At 42.6% G+C, this 16,268-nt stretch overlaps 2 protein-coding genes across 2 annotated transcripts; both read right to left on the bottom strand.

Moving 5' to 3' along the window:
- Nucleotides 1-391: 391 nt before the first annotated feature.
- LOC129833404 (cytochrome c oxidase subunit NDUFA4-like) lies at nucleotides 392-4,294 on the bottom strand. The gene is made up of 4 exons (XM_055897982.1): nucleotides 4,133-4,294; nucleotides 1,323-1,408; nucleotides 1,076-1,136; nucleotides 392-654 (listed from the first exon to the last, which is right to left on the bottom strand). The coding sequence occupies exons 1-4, from the start codon at nucleotides 4,172-4,174 to the stop codon at nucleotides 598-600; spliced, it is 246 nt and encodes an 81-aa protein (XP_055753957.1). The 5' UTR covers nucleotides 4,175-4,294; the 3' UTR covers nucleotides 392-597.
- Nucleotides 4,295-7,713: 3,419 nt separating this feature from the next.
- LOC129833405 (solute carrier family 35 member B1-like) lies at nucleotides 7,714-12,875 on the bottom strand. The gene is made up of 9 exons (XM_055897984.1): nucleotides 12,045-12,875; nucleotides 11,443-11,546; nucleotides 11,172-11,302; nucleotides 11,035-11,065; nucleotides 9,980-10,137; nucleotides 9,717-9,843; nucleotides 8,999-9,105; nucleotides 8,567-8,720; nucleotides 7,714-8,276 (listed from the first exon to the last, which is right to left on the bottom strand). Exons 1-9 carry the CDS (start codon nucleotides 12,164-12,166, stop codon nucleotides 8,224-8,226), a joined length of 987 nt encoding a protein of 328 aa, XP_055753959.1. The 5' UTR covers nucleotides 12,167-12,875; the 3' UTR covers nucleotides 7,714-8,223.
- Between the last annotated feature and the right edge of the window lie 3,393 nt (nucleotides 12,876-16,268).

The following is a 16,268-nucleotide window of genomic DNA, read 5'->3' on the forward strand; positions in this document are numbered from 1 at the left end:
ATGTGAAGATCTATCAAAAGGCAGACAGCAAGAGCATGTTAAGGGCTCATCTGAACTTGTGGGTGAGCATATGCAGTACCAAGCATGTTGTCATACTTTAAAAATTACACACTGGACCGTAGTCAAGCGTATTATTTACATTTACGTCATTTAGCAGATTATGATATACATGTATGCAGACAAAGCCGCCAGGCAGAAAAGGAGGGCAAGGACGACAAAAGGTGGAATGAGGCAAAAACAAAGAGCAAAATATTGAGTCAAGCTAGTGTGGGGAAACAAAAATGACTGACTTCATGATTTCAAACCTATAACGTGGTACGAGAATATCATGTTTTAGGATCAAATCAGTCCTGAACCCCTTTAAACACCAACTACAAAGAAATACAGACAATTTTCTCTGTACACAGGAGAAAAGACTCCTTCACTTTATTGCTGCACAACCATGAGGTATGAGGGGAAAAAAAGAGACTGTCAAAGGGGACAGAACTTGTGCGGTTTAGCCTCTTTGCATCCACTGGTTTCAAGTTAGAGGTGTAAGGGAAGTCAGTGTTAGAATAAGTCATTTTTTTCCTCAAGCCTTTGGTCCAGCAGAAGAGTTTAGAAGTCAGGACCCTCTTTCTTCAGCTTGCTGTAGTCCATGTTCACTGAGTAAAACTATGAATGAAATAAAGGAACAATAAAGTTTAAGGACAAGACCATCAGAGATCAAATATTGATGAATAACAGTAGATATTCTAAGCAAAAACCTGCCTTTACTTTCTGAATCATTCCCAGGTTTGTTATTCAGTCAGTGTCAAACTTGCTTTGTTGTTGTGACTGACAATTAGATTGGCTGATCAGATTACTTACTAAACTAACAGGATTATACTGTATAATTAATTCAACTACGGGATGAGTGGAATCAGACGACAGCTCAATGACATTTTTGGCTCAAGCCACTACATTAACATGTTCCCTCACTGCGCTGTTCAACCTCTGCTCACTACCATGTGCGGCAGAGACCAAGTTTAATGCACTGACCATTGTGATAGAGGATGGGCCGTTATGTCTGGATAAATGTAAGTGAGTGACCTACCTTGTGCTGCTGTGTGGGTTCCGTCTTGTTCCATGGCTCGGGGTTGCCATTGCGATTCCAACTACAACATACATATTGAAATGAAAAGTTTAACTAATAGCAATATATGCATCCTGCACATCGACACCGGAGTCTGACTTATGACTAAAACACTCAAGGTCAATCCAGTTACTATGCGGTTCTCATTTCAGACGGTTTCCATTTGAACTGGATTCATATTAGCGGAGTGTTTTACAAGGGCCCTTACCTGACATGGGGTCCCATTGCCAGGCGCAAGAGATACGCTCCAGACATAACCGTCCCACCACCGATGAAGATGAAAAGGGGGACCAGCTGGAGGGAATAGAAAAGAGTTAGGGGGAACAATAGAGGACAGGGTAAGGCGGCAATCAAGGGAAATATGGCTGACCTCATTCAGTCAACTGGTCGATTGTTTGGTCGATAGATTTTTATGGCACAGTAGACACCTGTCTGATTCGTGCCCTTCTCAGTGGACTAATCCATTGCGGAGGCCGCTGGGGATGGCACAGCCCATCACACTAAGATGAGCATCGGCAACGCAAGGCACAGGTGCCGTGAGGGTATTTGAGAAAATTTTGAAAACAAATTAAACTCCATTGGTTTTCCATAAATGGCTACTGCTTTGGACCTGAAGCTATTTGTGAGAATATTCCTTAGGCCTATAGTATGTGTGAAGAAAATGTGTCTTAAGTATAATTAAAAAATGTAAGTGTGGCTTAGATGTACAAGGTTTGTGTCTCTCCAGAATCTGCTCTCTACCACCAATGTGTGCATTCATTGTTTCATAACTTCATGGTGTGAATTGGTTTGCCCTTTGAGTGTCTTTCAAGTCACGATTACATATAAACTCAGCAAAAAAACAAACATCCTCTCACTGACAACTGCATTTATATTCAGCAAACTTAACATGTAAATATTTGTATGAACATAACAAGATTCAACAACTGAGACAAACAGAATAAGTTCCACAGACATGTGTCCCTGAACAGGTGGGGGTCAAAATCAAAAGTAACAGTCAGTATCTAGTGAGGCCACCAGCTGCATTGCATCTCCGCCTCATGGACTGCAACAGATTTGCCAGTTCTTGCTGTGAAATGTTACCCCACTCTTCCACCAAGGCACATGCAAGATCCCGGACATTTCTGGGGGAAATGGCCCTAGCCCTCATCCTCCGATCGAACAGGTCCCAGACATGATCAATGGGATTGAGATCCGGGCTCTTCGCTGGCCGTGGCAGAACACTGACATTCCTGTCTTGAAGGAAATCACGCACAGAACGAGCAGTATGGCTGGTGGCATTGTCATGCTGGAGGGTCATGTCAGGATGAGCCTGCAGGAAGAGTACCACATGAGGGAGGAGGATATCTTCCCTGTAAAGCACAGCGTTGAGATTGCCTACAATGACAACAAGCTCAGTCTCATGATGCTGGGACACACCACCTCAGACCACGACGGACCCTCCACCTTGAAATTGATCCCGCTCCAGAGTACAGGTCTCGGTGTAACCCTCATTCCTTCGACAATAAACACGAATCCAACCATCACCCCTGGTGAGACAAAACTGCGACTCAAAACTGCGACTCATCAGTGAAGAGCACTTTTTGCCAGTTCTGTCTGGTCCAGTGACGGTGGGTTTGTGCCCATAGGCAACGTTGTTGCAGGTAATGTCTGGTGAGGACTTTCCTTAAAACAGCAAGCCCTCAGTGGAGCCTGTCTGAGCACTGATGGAGGGACTGAGTTCTTGGTATAACTCGGGCAGTTGTTGCCAACCTGGACCTGTCCCACAGATGTGATGTTCGGATGTACCAATCCAGACCATGTGTAACACCTGCACAGCCACCGCGAGGACGATCAGCTGTCCTTCCTGTCTCCAATTTATTGCCATGGCCACATCGGCAGTCCTCATGCCTCCTTGCAGCATGCCTAAGGCACATTCACACAGACAAGCAGGGACCCTGGGCATTTTTCTTTTGGTGTTTTTCCAGAGTCAGTAATAAGGCCTCTTTAGTGTCCTAAGTTTTCATAACTGTGACCTTAATTGCCTACCATCTGTAAACTGTTAGTGTCTTAACGACCGTTCCACAGCTGCATGTTCGTTAATTGTTTATGGTTCATTGAACAAGCATGGGAAACAGTGACTAACCCCTTTACAATGAAGATCTGTGAATTGGTACATTTAACGTTAATTCCAATCATTTCTAATCTATCTTCGTTTGTTTTGTTACGGTAATTTATGTTAATTCAATATATTATTATTAGTCGTTTACCGTTCTCATTGTCGGAGCGGACACGTTTGCAGAGCTCACAATTTATGCCACAAGAAAAAGACTCCCTACCCCTGGTGTAGCCTAATACCGGCAACTTCAGGAGCGTAATGGCAGGGCCGAGGGTCGTCTATAAAAATATTTAGTCAACTGGATTGCTTTCGTCCCCCCCAAAAATACTTTCGCCCAAGTCCCGAGACTACAGTTACCCGATTTCCACCAAATAAAACTTGATTTAAAAAATATATAAAGTACTTTCATAGCTAGATAACCTTTTTCAATAAAGGCCCACTACACTGGCATAGTAACGTTGTCCTCGGTTAACCGCCTCGTCCTTGACGGAGTCGAGGCCTTTTTTGGCAGGTCGCAATTCCAGGAACTAACCATCTAGCTAAACACGCTCGCTCCCTCCCACTTAAAAAGTGTAAATAATAGTAACTATACATTCAATTATTTTTGAGACCTTGCCCTTTCAAGTACATAATCCACACTGGCTACAGTAGCTAACTAGTTAGCAAACGGGGCAGTTTAAGTCTGTGGTAAATGCCATCACTTATCAATCAACGATCAATGCAGCAAACACCATATCGTTATATTCAATCTTGTCATTTTCCAAACACTCAACAATACATGACAAAAAGGCGACATTTGGGTGAAACGAGTAACGTAGTAAAAATCGAGGTTAGCTTCGAAGTTAACGTTAGCACGACGCAAATCCCCCCCCAAAAAATCTATACGATTTAGCAAATTTCCCGATTTCACATGTACTTACTGCTGGGTGGCTTTTAAGTTGCCGGCTAACTGTGCTCAGCATTGTGAGGGTTTACTTCTCCCAATTTGTACAGAAATAACCGGATTAATGTAGGCCTGGCCAGGCAGGAACAGAGCGTATTTTCAGATGCGTTTCAGAGATATCAATGATTTTTATAACTAACCCAAGATAGACTACAGTCTGTCGTTTCCAATGGGAGCAGATGAACGAATCATAGTGGGTCGAACAAACAAGGAGGTGGGAGCAAAGCACGAGCCAGTGAGATCCATTCGCCCTTGCACGCCTTCTAAACAATGCATTTTTTTTCTTTGGTAGAGTCTACAGATTCTAGTTTTGGAAACAGAAACCTGTACGGAGATAAAATGTTTCATCGATGAGAAAATTTGCAGAACTTCGGCCAAAGTCCATCTCGTTCAATCTGCTCCCACTGCCGTCCACTAAGCTTCCTCTCGTCACCATATTTGGTAGTGAGTGGAAACGCCAACCGGATGCTTCACATTTATACATCCGGTGAAATATCTGTCTCGTTGTTCTATCTGTGGAGATTCCTCACGCCCTTGAGTCCTCAACTCGTTCTTCTTCTTCTTTGGTGTGGTTTAACGGCGGTTGGCATCCATTCAATATATGTTGCATTACTGCCACTAACTACGCTCGGGTCTAAATCCCTTATAAACCCACCACCCAATTCCAATATTTAAAACCCTATCTGGACACCACCACTCAACACACTCTGTAACTCTTCTGAAGTAAAATCTCATACACCCAAATATTTCTCTGCAGCAGCCACCAGAACCTCTCTTTTCTGGGACTTACGTTCCATCCCTGTGGTTGATAACCATTGCTATAAACGTTAAGAAGCCAATCTTACTGAAGCATATGTTACTCATAATCCTATCCTTCTGTTCTGGCACAGATCTACTACTCACACGGATCCTCTCAGAATCCCTCCCCCTTGAACCATCTTCCTCTACTTTCTTCACTGCCTCAGCATAGGACACCCTCTGCACTACTCTAATCCTGGTAACCTCAACCTGCCTCTCTCGCAACAGACACGTCTGATCCATGGGCACCCGTGCAATTAACACGTAGCGCTTCTTTCCCCAATACTACACATTCCTTTGTCTCATGTCCTTCTGCACACTTCTCACACCTAGGAACCTACCTCCTACACACTGCTGCCACGTGCCCATAAGCTTGACACCTGTAACAACCTAATGTATTCAGCACAAAAGCTTGTACGGGATAACTGAAATATCCTAACATCACTTTGTCAGGCAAAGACTCAACATCAAAACTCAAAAGAACAGATAATGACTCTTCTGTTTCACCACTCACGCCACCCTGTCTGAGTCGCACCAAACGACGAGTATCACAAACACCGGGTGTCTTCCCCTTCATCTGGTCCACATTCACATTTACCGCTACCCCAGTAATAACTCCTTTCAATGGCACCCTGTTCTTGAGAAAAAAACAAGTCACCACTCTTGTTCCCATTTGTGTGGCGCGCTCCCTCTGACTGACAGAAATTAAAATAATTATCACAAGATCACTTCGGGTTATCTTCACTGACTCCACAGCACCCAACTCCATTTTCACCCACCCTGAAACCACTTATGGATCAGCCAAAAAGCAGGGGCCTACTTTCTCCAAAAATGTCACTTCTACTGTAACACTCATATTTATCCTGACCATCGGTACAAGGCTCAGGCTCCAAGAACCTCACCAAGCCTGGTACCAAAAACTGGGCCACCTCTGGTAATTCGCCCTCATTCACTTTCATTTCGACTCCAGAACTGGATCCGGTGTACGGCTCACTCTGTTTGCACTTGCCACCAGCCTTCTTCGACCTACCATCTCCCTTTTTTCGCCATCTTCAACAGATTCAATCTCACCCTCTGCCACACTTACTCTCTTCAACCTCCACCTCTCTCTTTCCCTCCATTCTCCCACAATATTCCATAAATACGTTGCCATGTGATAATAGTGCATTTCTCCTAACATACATCTCGTTTTTTACCCTCTCAAGGGACTCACTTTCCTTCTCCCTTGATCAAAGTCTCCATTCCTCTCCTCCTTCTCAACAAAGTACAACATTTTACACTGCAGTTTTATTTTCATTTTCAACCAGTAGGCAGAGATGGTTTAGTTAATCCCACCACATAATATGTTTTTCATCTGGCAGTAAATAAAGTACCTAAACCTACTAAATGTCACGTCCTGGCCTTAGAGATCCTTTTTATGTCTCTGTTTTGGTTGGTCAGGGCGTGAGTTTGGGTGGGCATTCTATGTCTGGTGTTCTATGTTGTCCTTGTGTTGTATTTCTGTGTGTTTGGCCTGATATGGTTCTCAATCAGAGGCAGCTGTCATTCATTGTCTCTGATTGAGAATCATATTTAGGTAGCCTGGTCCCACCTGTTTGTGGGTGGTTGTTTCCGGTTTAGTGTTTTCACCTTTCTGGACTGTTCGTTTGTTGTTTTTGTTCAGTATTCATTCTTTATAAAAATGTATTATGAATAAGTACCACGCTGCACTTTGGTCCTCTTCTCCTTCCACCATCGACAACCGTTACACTAAAGCTTTTACAAGCTCAATTATATCTGATTATATTCAATCACTGATTAGCCTACTTCAAGGAAGGGAATAAGGAAGGATGCTTTTTCAAAGTATTTGAACAAGACCTCAGTAGGTTTGAAGATGAATCCCACCAGTCATACAACAGAAGCATTCATGGGAGAATATTTGTAGAGGGATGTCAGATTACTTTCACTTGACTCTGTCTCACACACCTCCAGTATATTCAGTAATGATACTCCAGCGTCTTCAGGGGTAGACCAAGATTGACTCAAACTAACCCTTCATCTGTTCATCCAATACCTGAGACACTATGCCTAGCTGTCGGAAGCTCTTAACTAGGTGGGATGCAACACTATCCCCTGGGAAGCGCACAACGACATCATCCCACTTCTGATACCAACACAGCTATTTTGTTTGGTAGCCGACCGGGACTCAAACCTACGTCCTAACCACTGCACCATCAGGTCCTCTGGTGTTGAACGAAGGAGGCTATAAAACAGTATAGTACTGTTCAACTACTGCTATTTGACAGCATTCTTGTATATTATAAGGGTGATGCTACATCAGAGAACAGCATCCTCACACTACATGTGTTGTTATTCATCTGTCTCTATTAGCAGGACATTCGGATAGCTTGCCCAAACAGTGGGCTGGACAATTTAGTTTTCTGTGTGCTCTGCCAGCATCCTGCAGCTCACCAAGTTAATCAGATTGCCTCGCCAACATCTACCAATGTTAGTTTCCTCTGAATTGTATTTTCACTGAAAATTGGTCATTAACATCTCATAAGAGTTTCTGCACAGCCTGTCTATGATGCTGTGTGGGCAAGTTCCAACCAGTGAAGTAGACGTAATTTGATAGACTACAACGAACAAACCTTCCAAAAGTCTTTCAGTATTATGTAAAACAAATGCACTCCCATGACATGTATACATGATACATTTATAATTTTGAGAAAGAACTAGGTCATTGTCAGCCTGGTGTTACAATCCTAGAACCATGGAAAACATGTTTAATCGTTTATTAGGGTGTTTTTCTGTAACCAATTTCTTTACGATTACAAATACCAGTGAAAACCAGGCATTCCTTGGTGATGAGTTCATGAGGTAAATCTTGGGGCTAAGATTCATAGGCCTGTGTGGTTTAGATGTAGTCCAATGGGTGAAGCAGCCTCAACCACCACAAGGGATTTGACGTGCATGTTGTCATCTTTCCTCTGCCCACCCATCTCATTCTGCCCCATTTCCTCTTCATGTGGATGTGGTCTTGCGGTCTAAGTAGATGATGCTTGTCTATCGTAGTATAGGTTCAGGAGAATGGGGACGTTTGAAAACATAGGGGCTTCTTTCACGATTATGTAAAAAAAAATCTAAATGATAATATGGTAACTAACAATGACTACGTGTATGTAGGTGTACTGCCTAGGCAAGATGTGGTAAGAAAATCAGAGAGATATGGATTTCTGTCCACTGGACTTTCAGTTTGTCAGTTTTGCCATGACACATATTCCAGGTTCCTTAGTGTGTGGTCTTCTTTGGTGTCTTGCCAAATTTGGCATCAAACCCGAGACCTTAAATGAAAAAGCACATGATACAATTAAGACAGTAGATGTGTCTAGTTATCTCATCAACCAAAAAGAGACTTCACTACTAGTTGAGGCCTATGAGCTCTAATGGAACATTTCCATAAGCAGCTGAAGAGCAGCTCACTATTTCAACTATGAGCTGAAGCATAAAGTTACTACAGACACAGGAGCACATGGTGGAGGGAGATGGCGAGCGAGCGTGAGAGAGATTGAAACAGAGAGATAGTCACAACATCAGAGATATTAAGAGATAACAAGTTAATGTTGTTCCTCACCAAGGAACACCAGGATAGTGCCGACCCACTGCATGGTGTTGAGGACGTTGCCGAACAGAAGGACAGAGCCCAGGATGGTAAAGAACTTCCGTGTGGTAGTGACGATGGAGCAGGTGAGAGGGCCGAAGTACACCACAGTCATGAAGATGAAGGTCTAAGAGAGGAAGAGGAGTGAATGACTGTTACTATAAAAGACCCTCTGCAATGAGAATGAGAGCAAAATAGCGAAAGACCACTGTGAACCACATACTGGCACTTATCCATAAGAATCACACGCATGTGAACCAATTAAAATGTATAATGTGATTTGCAGACATGGAAATGTTTTCCTTTTAACACACACACATTGTAAATGAGAACGTGTTCTCAATTTGCCTACCTGGTTAAATAAAGGTTAAATAAAACACACAGTCACACCCATGTGAGACACACCTGTCCTAAAGCACTAGTTATTCCAAACAAAAGGATGTTCCAGAAGATGCTGGGGTGACGGTCTGTGAAGCTCAGGAAGTCCCATACCTCACCTGTCCACAACACCCCTGAAAGAAAAACACATGGGATCATTTACTGAAAGTGACACAATTCAGCATCAGTTGATTTATTTTATCCTGCTTGTAACAATTGCTTTTTTGTATTTATTATTATTTATTTAACTAGGCTGCTTGATTCTTATTTTTTAACCTCAAGTTTTAGGATTGGTTAGCCTTTTCTTCTGCTACAAATGGGGGGAAAAGCCAATTAATTACTTTAATTGTTTTGGAATAAAACCCATGCTGAGATTTGGTTCCATGACTTTATGGTGAAAATGCCTGTTCCAAAATCAAAATCAACAGTGGATTAAGGGCTCCCCCTACTGGTACAGAGCAGTAACAGCAGTTTGATTGGGTTGAATAGAACTGGGGAAGTGGGGACTGCTTTGGCCAAAACCGAAAAAAGGGTTTCTGATAAAAGTAAGGCTGTAGAAAAGCATGAGATTGGGACACTTAGACTGAGAAGGAAGATCTGAGATGAAGATATTTTATTGAATAGATAATGGTGTATTTAGTAGAGACGTGGAGCTGGCAGTGATAGAGATACAGAAGAAACACAAAGCAGAGAGATCGGACAAAGTGTATATTTTCACACTAGTGGGGGGAAACAGGTATCTCACCTAGTCCCAGCACCAGGGTGGACCACATGTTGATGTTGAGCATCATGTGGTTGGCACTGGTCTGGAAGAGACTCCTCATGTGGTCCTGGGCCACACCAGTCAAACCATCCATGGTCAGAGATAGCAGCTAGGATACAGGGAGAGAGAAGGTCACATTTACAAACCCACAGAGGCACAGACAGCGAATACACATATAGGCAGAGAGAAACACAGACCAGGTCACAGAGATAATACCACAGGCAAATGAGGACAGTTACACTCACCAACAGGATCTCCCCGAAGCCAAAAGCAGATTCTGTGGAAGTGACACTCTTGTTGGGTTTATAGAGGAACAGGGCCACCCCGCTGACGATCAACAGCACACACAGGTACTTGGCCAGTGGGTATTTCTTCCTCAGTACAAATACACCCAGAATCATCACTGTGGAACCAAAGGCAAAGGGGTGTGAGGGGTGGTTATCAGCAGCAGCCATCACTGGTCTATTAGGTTGATGTGCACATAGAAAGACAAGTCAGTCAGGGGGTACAAACCATGGCTATGTAGATTAATGGGCTGCACGTGCTCAAGGGATAAGACTGGTCAGTGTATTACTATAGAACACACTAACCTTAGACAGTGTTTACATATTGCAACATACTGGGCGGGACAGAAGACTAGGCTCATGTACTTATTGTTAGCATGACACTTGCAGTCATAGGGTAGTCTACATGGGGAGTCAGAGACTCACAGCAGGTGCATGCAAATATAATGTATGTTTATTAAACAGGGACACTGAGTTTGGAAGGGCTGATGGGATGTGTAGTTTAAAAAAGGTGCAATATGCAGAAATCACACAGATATTTCCTGGTTGCTAAAATTATAATAGTTTGTCAAATTTCAGTGTATGTGACAAAACAAGCCACGTATAGAGTAAATAATCATTGTACCATACAAAACCGAAAGTAAAAGATGCAAAAACAAAACTTAAGAACGGGAAGAATAGAAATAGTGAACAGAACAGATACATCACTTCTTAGACTGGCTTGCAATGAGAATGACAAATCTATAAGTCATATTTCAATGTGAATTTGGTTCTGTCGCCCAAAAAGTTACATATTGCAGCTTTAAAAATGGCACTAGAAATGCAGATAAGGGAGTCCGGCTGACACTGAAACATGACACACTGCTGCAGTAAGAGGCCATGCAATAAAATAAGGCAAACTAACCCCTCAAACCTGCACTGGTTACCAAGCCAAAGGCTGCATATGACTTGTTAATTACATATTCAGGTGTTGCGAGTGGGGTCAGGATGAGCAATAATATAATTATTACACCTACCTGGGATGGGCTTACAAGACTTCCCCAACACCTGTGACAACAATAGAGAGGTTGTTTAGATATTAAAATAATAAAATATCACAACAAATTATGATGATGACACAGAGACACTGTATGGGCTGAGGGATAAGACTGACCTGTGTGGGGTAGTTGACATACTGTAGGGCAGAGTTGCTGGATACCATGGCTCCAAGATAAGACAGGGAACACACTCCATAGAGCCAGCTCTTGGTGTGGTCTGGTCTGGAACCCTCAAAAAACTGAATCACTAATGGGGAGGAGGCAGAGAAGAGATTATAATAAATGGAGATTCACTACCAACAGACCATTGAAACACCCATGTTGGAGATTACTGTGTTGGGCAGAAGGTGGAAGGCCACGACTGATGACTATGTGTGGTTGACTCACAGATCTTGGCAAACCCAGCACTGATGATGCATTGGATGAACACCAGCGTTGTGGCATAAACAAACGTCTCCTTCTTCTCCCCCTCACCATACTGTCCTCGGGTACTGGGTAAATCAGACAAACAGCATTATGACAATGTATCAGTGCAACCACTCATGTTAATCCAGAGTTAATCCACTTCTTATTACACATATAAGACAGGTGTGACACACAACAACACACATGCCTTGATATTCAGCAAGGGAATTGTTTGTTAATTAAACTGTGGAGTATCTGTAGCTATAAAAAGAGAATGAGAGGGCAGTAGTAGTCTGCTCTGGTTGACTACAGATACAGAGATTCCTCACCCTTGAGTGACATACAATTCAAGACATATCTACAGTATGTAGCAAGCTAATAACATAGGGATATAATTTTTTGAAAATGTTCAGCTCTGTAGAGTTGGCTCGCCTACATTAAATAATGACAAGAACTTGTTGCACTACAGCATCAACAACTAACATATGTGCACAAAGAAACAGCCAATAAAAGCAATGTGCATCAAGAGCCTATGTTTTGAAATCAATGATGTCGCTCGGATGTCAGACCAGAAAACGACTTACATTGTCTCTTGTAGTATGCCATAGTAAAAATAACAAACGAAGACTCCGAGAAAACAGACAATGAATCGTATACGCTCGTTCTGCAATAGCGAGGGCTTCCCTGCTCCCTTTCCTGCAGCCATGCTGTCCTCTAGCTGTCCGGGTATAGAAACCGATACAGATCCGATCCCCGTACCCCTCAAAGCAACGTCCCGTTCCACAATCCCAGATATCACAAGCCCGGAAATGGTGACGCTGTTACCCTAACTTGGCAGACAGTTGCTAATTTGACTACAGATCCGTCCGTGGTTCCTCTTCAAAGATTTAGCTAATTGTGCCTGTTAGCTAGCTGACTTTGCTAGCTAGCTAACGTTAGTTAGCCAACGTTAGATTGGTGGGTTGGTTATTAGCTAGCAATTAGCAAAATCCATCATTGTTGTCAATCCAGCTGTCGCAGTATAGTGTTGAATCCGGAATATATGTCCTTAATTGCAGGTCTCTCGTACTGGCAAACGTTACTCCTGTCCCGATCCAGGTTATGTCAAAGGCATCCCATTCAGACAATTTTCCCGGTGGAAAGGATACCGGAGTGTAGTTGTTTTCATTGAGGTACGTCAGAGAACAAGCTTGCTCAAAGACCTCAGTGGTTCATTAAGAGCCCTCAACCGATATGCCTGAGTTTGTAGCTACTATACCATTCATATAAAACAGTGCTGGCAGAACGCAGATGCTACAATTTTATAACTATGCATCAACCATTATTTGTTTTCTCCTTTGAATCAACTTATATGCAGCATACAAGGTAGCTCGAAGATGTTCTTATTTTTGTTGATGTATCAAAATATTCATCTGGAATATGTATGTGATCTATACTCTTTGATTTATTGTTCATTTAAATGGCAGTCTACAGAGACGACTGTAGAAAACATTTGCGGGGCTTTCTCGAACTTGTCGCGTGTCTTTTTTCGTACTGGGATGTGGATCGATTCTATTGGTCCAAATAAGGCAATAAACCACTAGATTCGGCCATTGAAACAGACGGAATAGTGAAAGGGCGGGGCTTCTACTCCAGAGACTCAACTACACGTGTCAAAGGGAAATTTGACAACAATGAAATGCACCACCACATTTTAGCATTGTTCAATAATCAGATGATAAATTCATGATAAACATTGGGACCCAGAAATGGACATACCCCGTTCCATCTTTTGTCTTGCCCATTCATCCTCTGAATGGACACACGCAATCCATGTCTCAAAGCTTAAAAATCCTTCTTCAACCTGTCTCCCCTTCATCTACACATTTGAAGTGGATTTAACAAGTGACATCAATAAGAGATCATGGCTTTCACCTGGATAGTCTGTCATGTTGCCCGTTCCATGATCTCGCCATCACGGTTGACAACTCCATTGTGTCCTCCTCCCAGAGCGCTAAGAACCTTGGCGTGATCCTAGACAACACCCTGTCGTTCTCAACTAACATCAAGGCGGTGGCCCGTTCCTGTAGGTTCATGCTCTACAACATCCGCAGAGTACGACCCTGCCTCACACAGGAAGCGGCGCAGGTCCTAATCCAGGCACTTGTCATCTCCCGTCTGGATTACTGCAACTCGCTGTTGGCTGGGCTCCCTGCCTGTGCCATTAAACCCCTACAACTCATCCAGAACGCCGCAGCCCGTCTGGTGTTCAACCTTCCCAAGTTCTCTCACGTCACCCCGCTCCTCCGCTCTCTCCGCTGGCTTCCAGTTGAAGCTCGCATCCGCTACAAGACCATGGTGCTTGCCTACGGAGCTGTGAGGGGAACGGCACCTCAGTACCTTCAGGCTCTGATCAGGCCCTACACCCAAACAAGGGCACTGCGTTCATCCACCTCTGGCCTGCTCGCCTCCCTACCACTGAAGAAGTACAGTTCCCGCTCAGCCCAGTCAAAACTGTTCGCTGCTCTGGCACCCCAATGGTGGAACAAACTCCCTCACGACGCCAGGACAGCGGAGTCAATCACCACCTTCCGGAGACACCTGAAACCCCACCTCTTCAAGGAATACCTAGGATAGGATAAAGCAATCCTTCTGCCCCCCCCCCCTTAAAAGATTTAGATGCACTATTGTAAAGTGGCTGTTCCACTGGATGTCATAAGGTGAATGCACCAATTTGTAAGTCGCTCTGGATAAGAGCGTCTGCTAAATGACTTAAATGTAAATGTAATGTAAAATGTTGTGTATATCTCATGTATATGAATACATTATAAGAAAAAAGAGACATTTTGCAATAAATTGAATACGTGATTTCCCACCAAAATGTCTGAACAATATCTGATTTGATAAAAAAATTCTAAATGTTTGGAGTATCTTCATTCATTGTCCAACTGTTATATATATTTTTAAACCGTTTAACAATTTTGCTGACCCTTACTAACTTATGGGAATGTTAAATAGACATATTGAAGTCTAATGAGAACTTCGGTATTGTGAACAAAAGTTCCATGAACTATATCTTGGGGAAGTGATCCGGAAGCCACATTTTTTGTTCAGTTATGATCTCCTGCATGGTGTTCATGAAGCTGCCTTCCAATACCACATTTTATGTTGCATCCATACTGTATTGTAACGTCCTGACCAGAGTTCTTATGTGTTTTGCTTGTTTAGTGTTGGTCAGGACGTGAGCTGGGTGGGAATTCTATGTTGTGTGTCTAGTTTGTCTGTTTCTGTGTCCAGCCTAATATGGTTCTCAATCAGAGGCAGCTGTCAATCGTTGTCCCTGATTGAGAATCATATATAGGAGGCTTGTTTTGTGTTGGGATTTTGTGGGTGATTGTTTCCTGTGTCAGTGTTTGTGCCACACAGGACTGTGACGGTTAGTTCGTTTGTTATTTTGTATAGTGTCTATGTCTAACGTTAGTAGCTTGTGTATTGCACTTTTGTTTGTAGCTTCACGGTCGTTTGTTGTTTTGTATTAGTTTGTCAGTGTCTTTGTGTTAATTAAATTCATGGAACATTACCACGCTGCACATTGGTCCTCCGATCCTCCTCTCCTCGTCCGAGGAGGAAGAGCTAGACTGCCGTTACATGTATGCTGTGTATTTTCTTACAGGTTTGTGTGATGGCAAAAATGGACACAATCCTAAATGTTTGTTGCAAAGATTATTGTTAAACTATAGTGTAATTATTTTTTTATGCAAAATGAGTGTCATAGGCTTACTAAGCAAAATCTCCATGAGGAGTTGAACTCTTAGAAATGCTAGTAGATGTAGCTAGCTAGTATACTAACAGTCAGTACAAATCAGACATGCAGTATTAACTCACTGAGGCCCAATTAACTTGTTCTTCAACTTTCAGTTAAAATGTTAATGAGAATACATACATATTGTAAAGGGAGGAATAATAATCAGGGTATGAATAACATATTTACTCTTTGGAGTGCCCACATACATATGGAGTATGGTAGTAACGTTAGTTGCAAGACGCACCGGTTTGTGTCAGGAACTGCAACGATGCTGGGTTTTTCACACCCAAAAGTTTCCTTTGTGTATCAAGAAGGGTCCACCACCCAAAAGACATCCAGCAAACCTGACACCTGTGGGAAGCATTCGTGTCGACACGCGCCAATATTCCTGAGGAACGCTTTGTACACCTTGTAGAGTCCATGCCCCGACGGGGGTTTGATGTACATTTTATTTTGTGTACATCAAGCATTTTTTTGTGTGATAAATATATAATTATATGTGCCTCAGTTGCATACATACACTGGGTGTATTTGCATACACAAATACATTTATATAAAGGGTAGAACAGGGCCGCAATCAAATGCATTTAAAATCAAAACGCATGGCTCTAGATCACACCGATCAATGCATTCTTTACATTGTTCTTGAGATGATACATAATACCACTATAGTCCGAGTGTTCCTTTTCTGAAGTTGCTTTTATTTTAGCGCATCAAATGTGTAAATATTTACACTGCATTAAATCATTCATTTTTTTAAATTGCACAAAAATATCCACACCCACAATAATACAGTTATCGTTCTTGTGATGCAACTGTCGAGATGGTGCTTTAAATGCCTGACAAAAAGTTAGCTTCTTTATAGACGCAATGTAAAGCCAATGTATAACATTGAAACCATTTCAGCCATCACCAGTCTGTTTCACAGGTCATTACAAACATTTCCGCGGTCGTTACGTTAACAGGGAAAAAACGAATGGCACAAGCAAGAGTGGGAAAGAGTCACCAGAGTAAAATGAAAGCA

This window comes from Salvelinus fontinalis, chromosome 34 (assembly GCF_029448725.1).
Source record: "Salvelinus fontinalis isolate EN_2023a chromosome 34, ASM2944872v1, whole genome shotgun sequence".
In the NCBI taxonomy this organism is placed as follows: Eukaryota; Metazoa; Chordata; class Actinopteri; order Salmoniformes; family Salmonidae; genus Salvelinus; species Salvelinus fontinalis.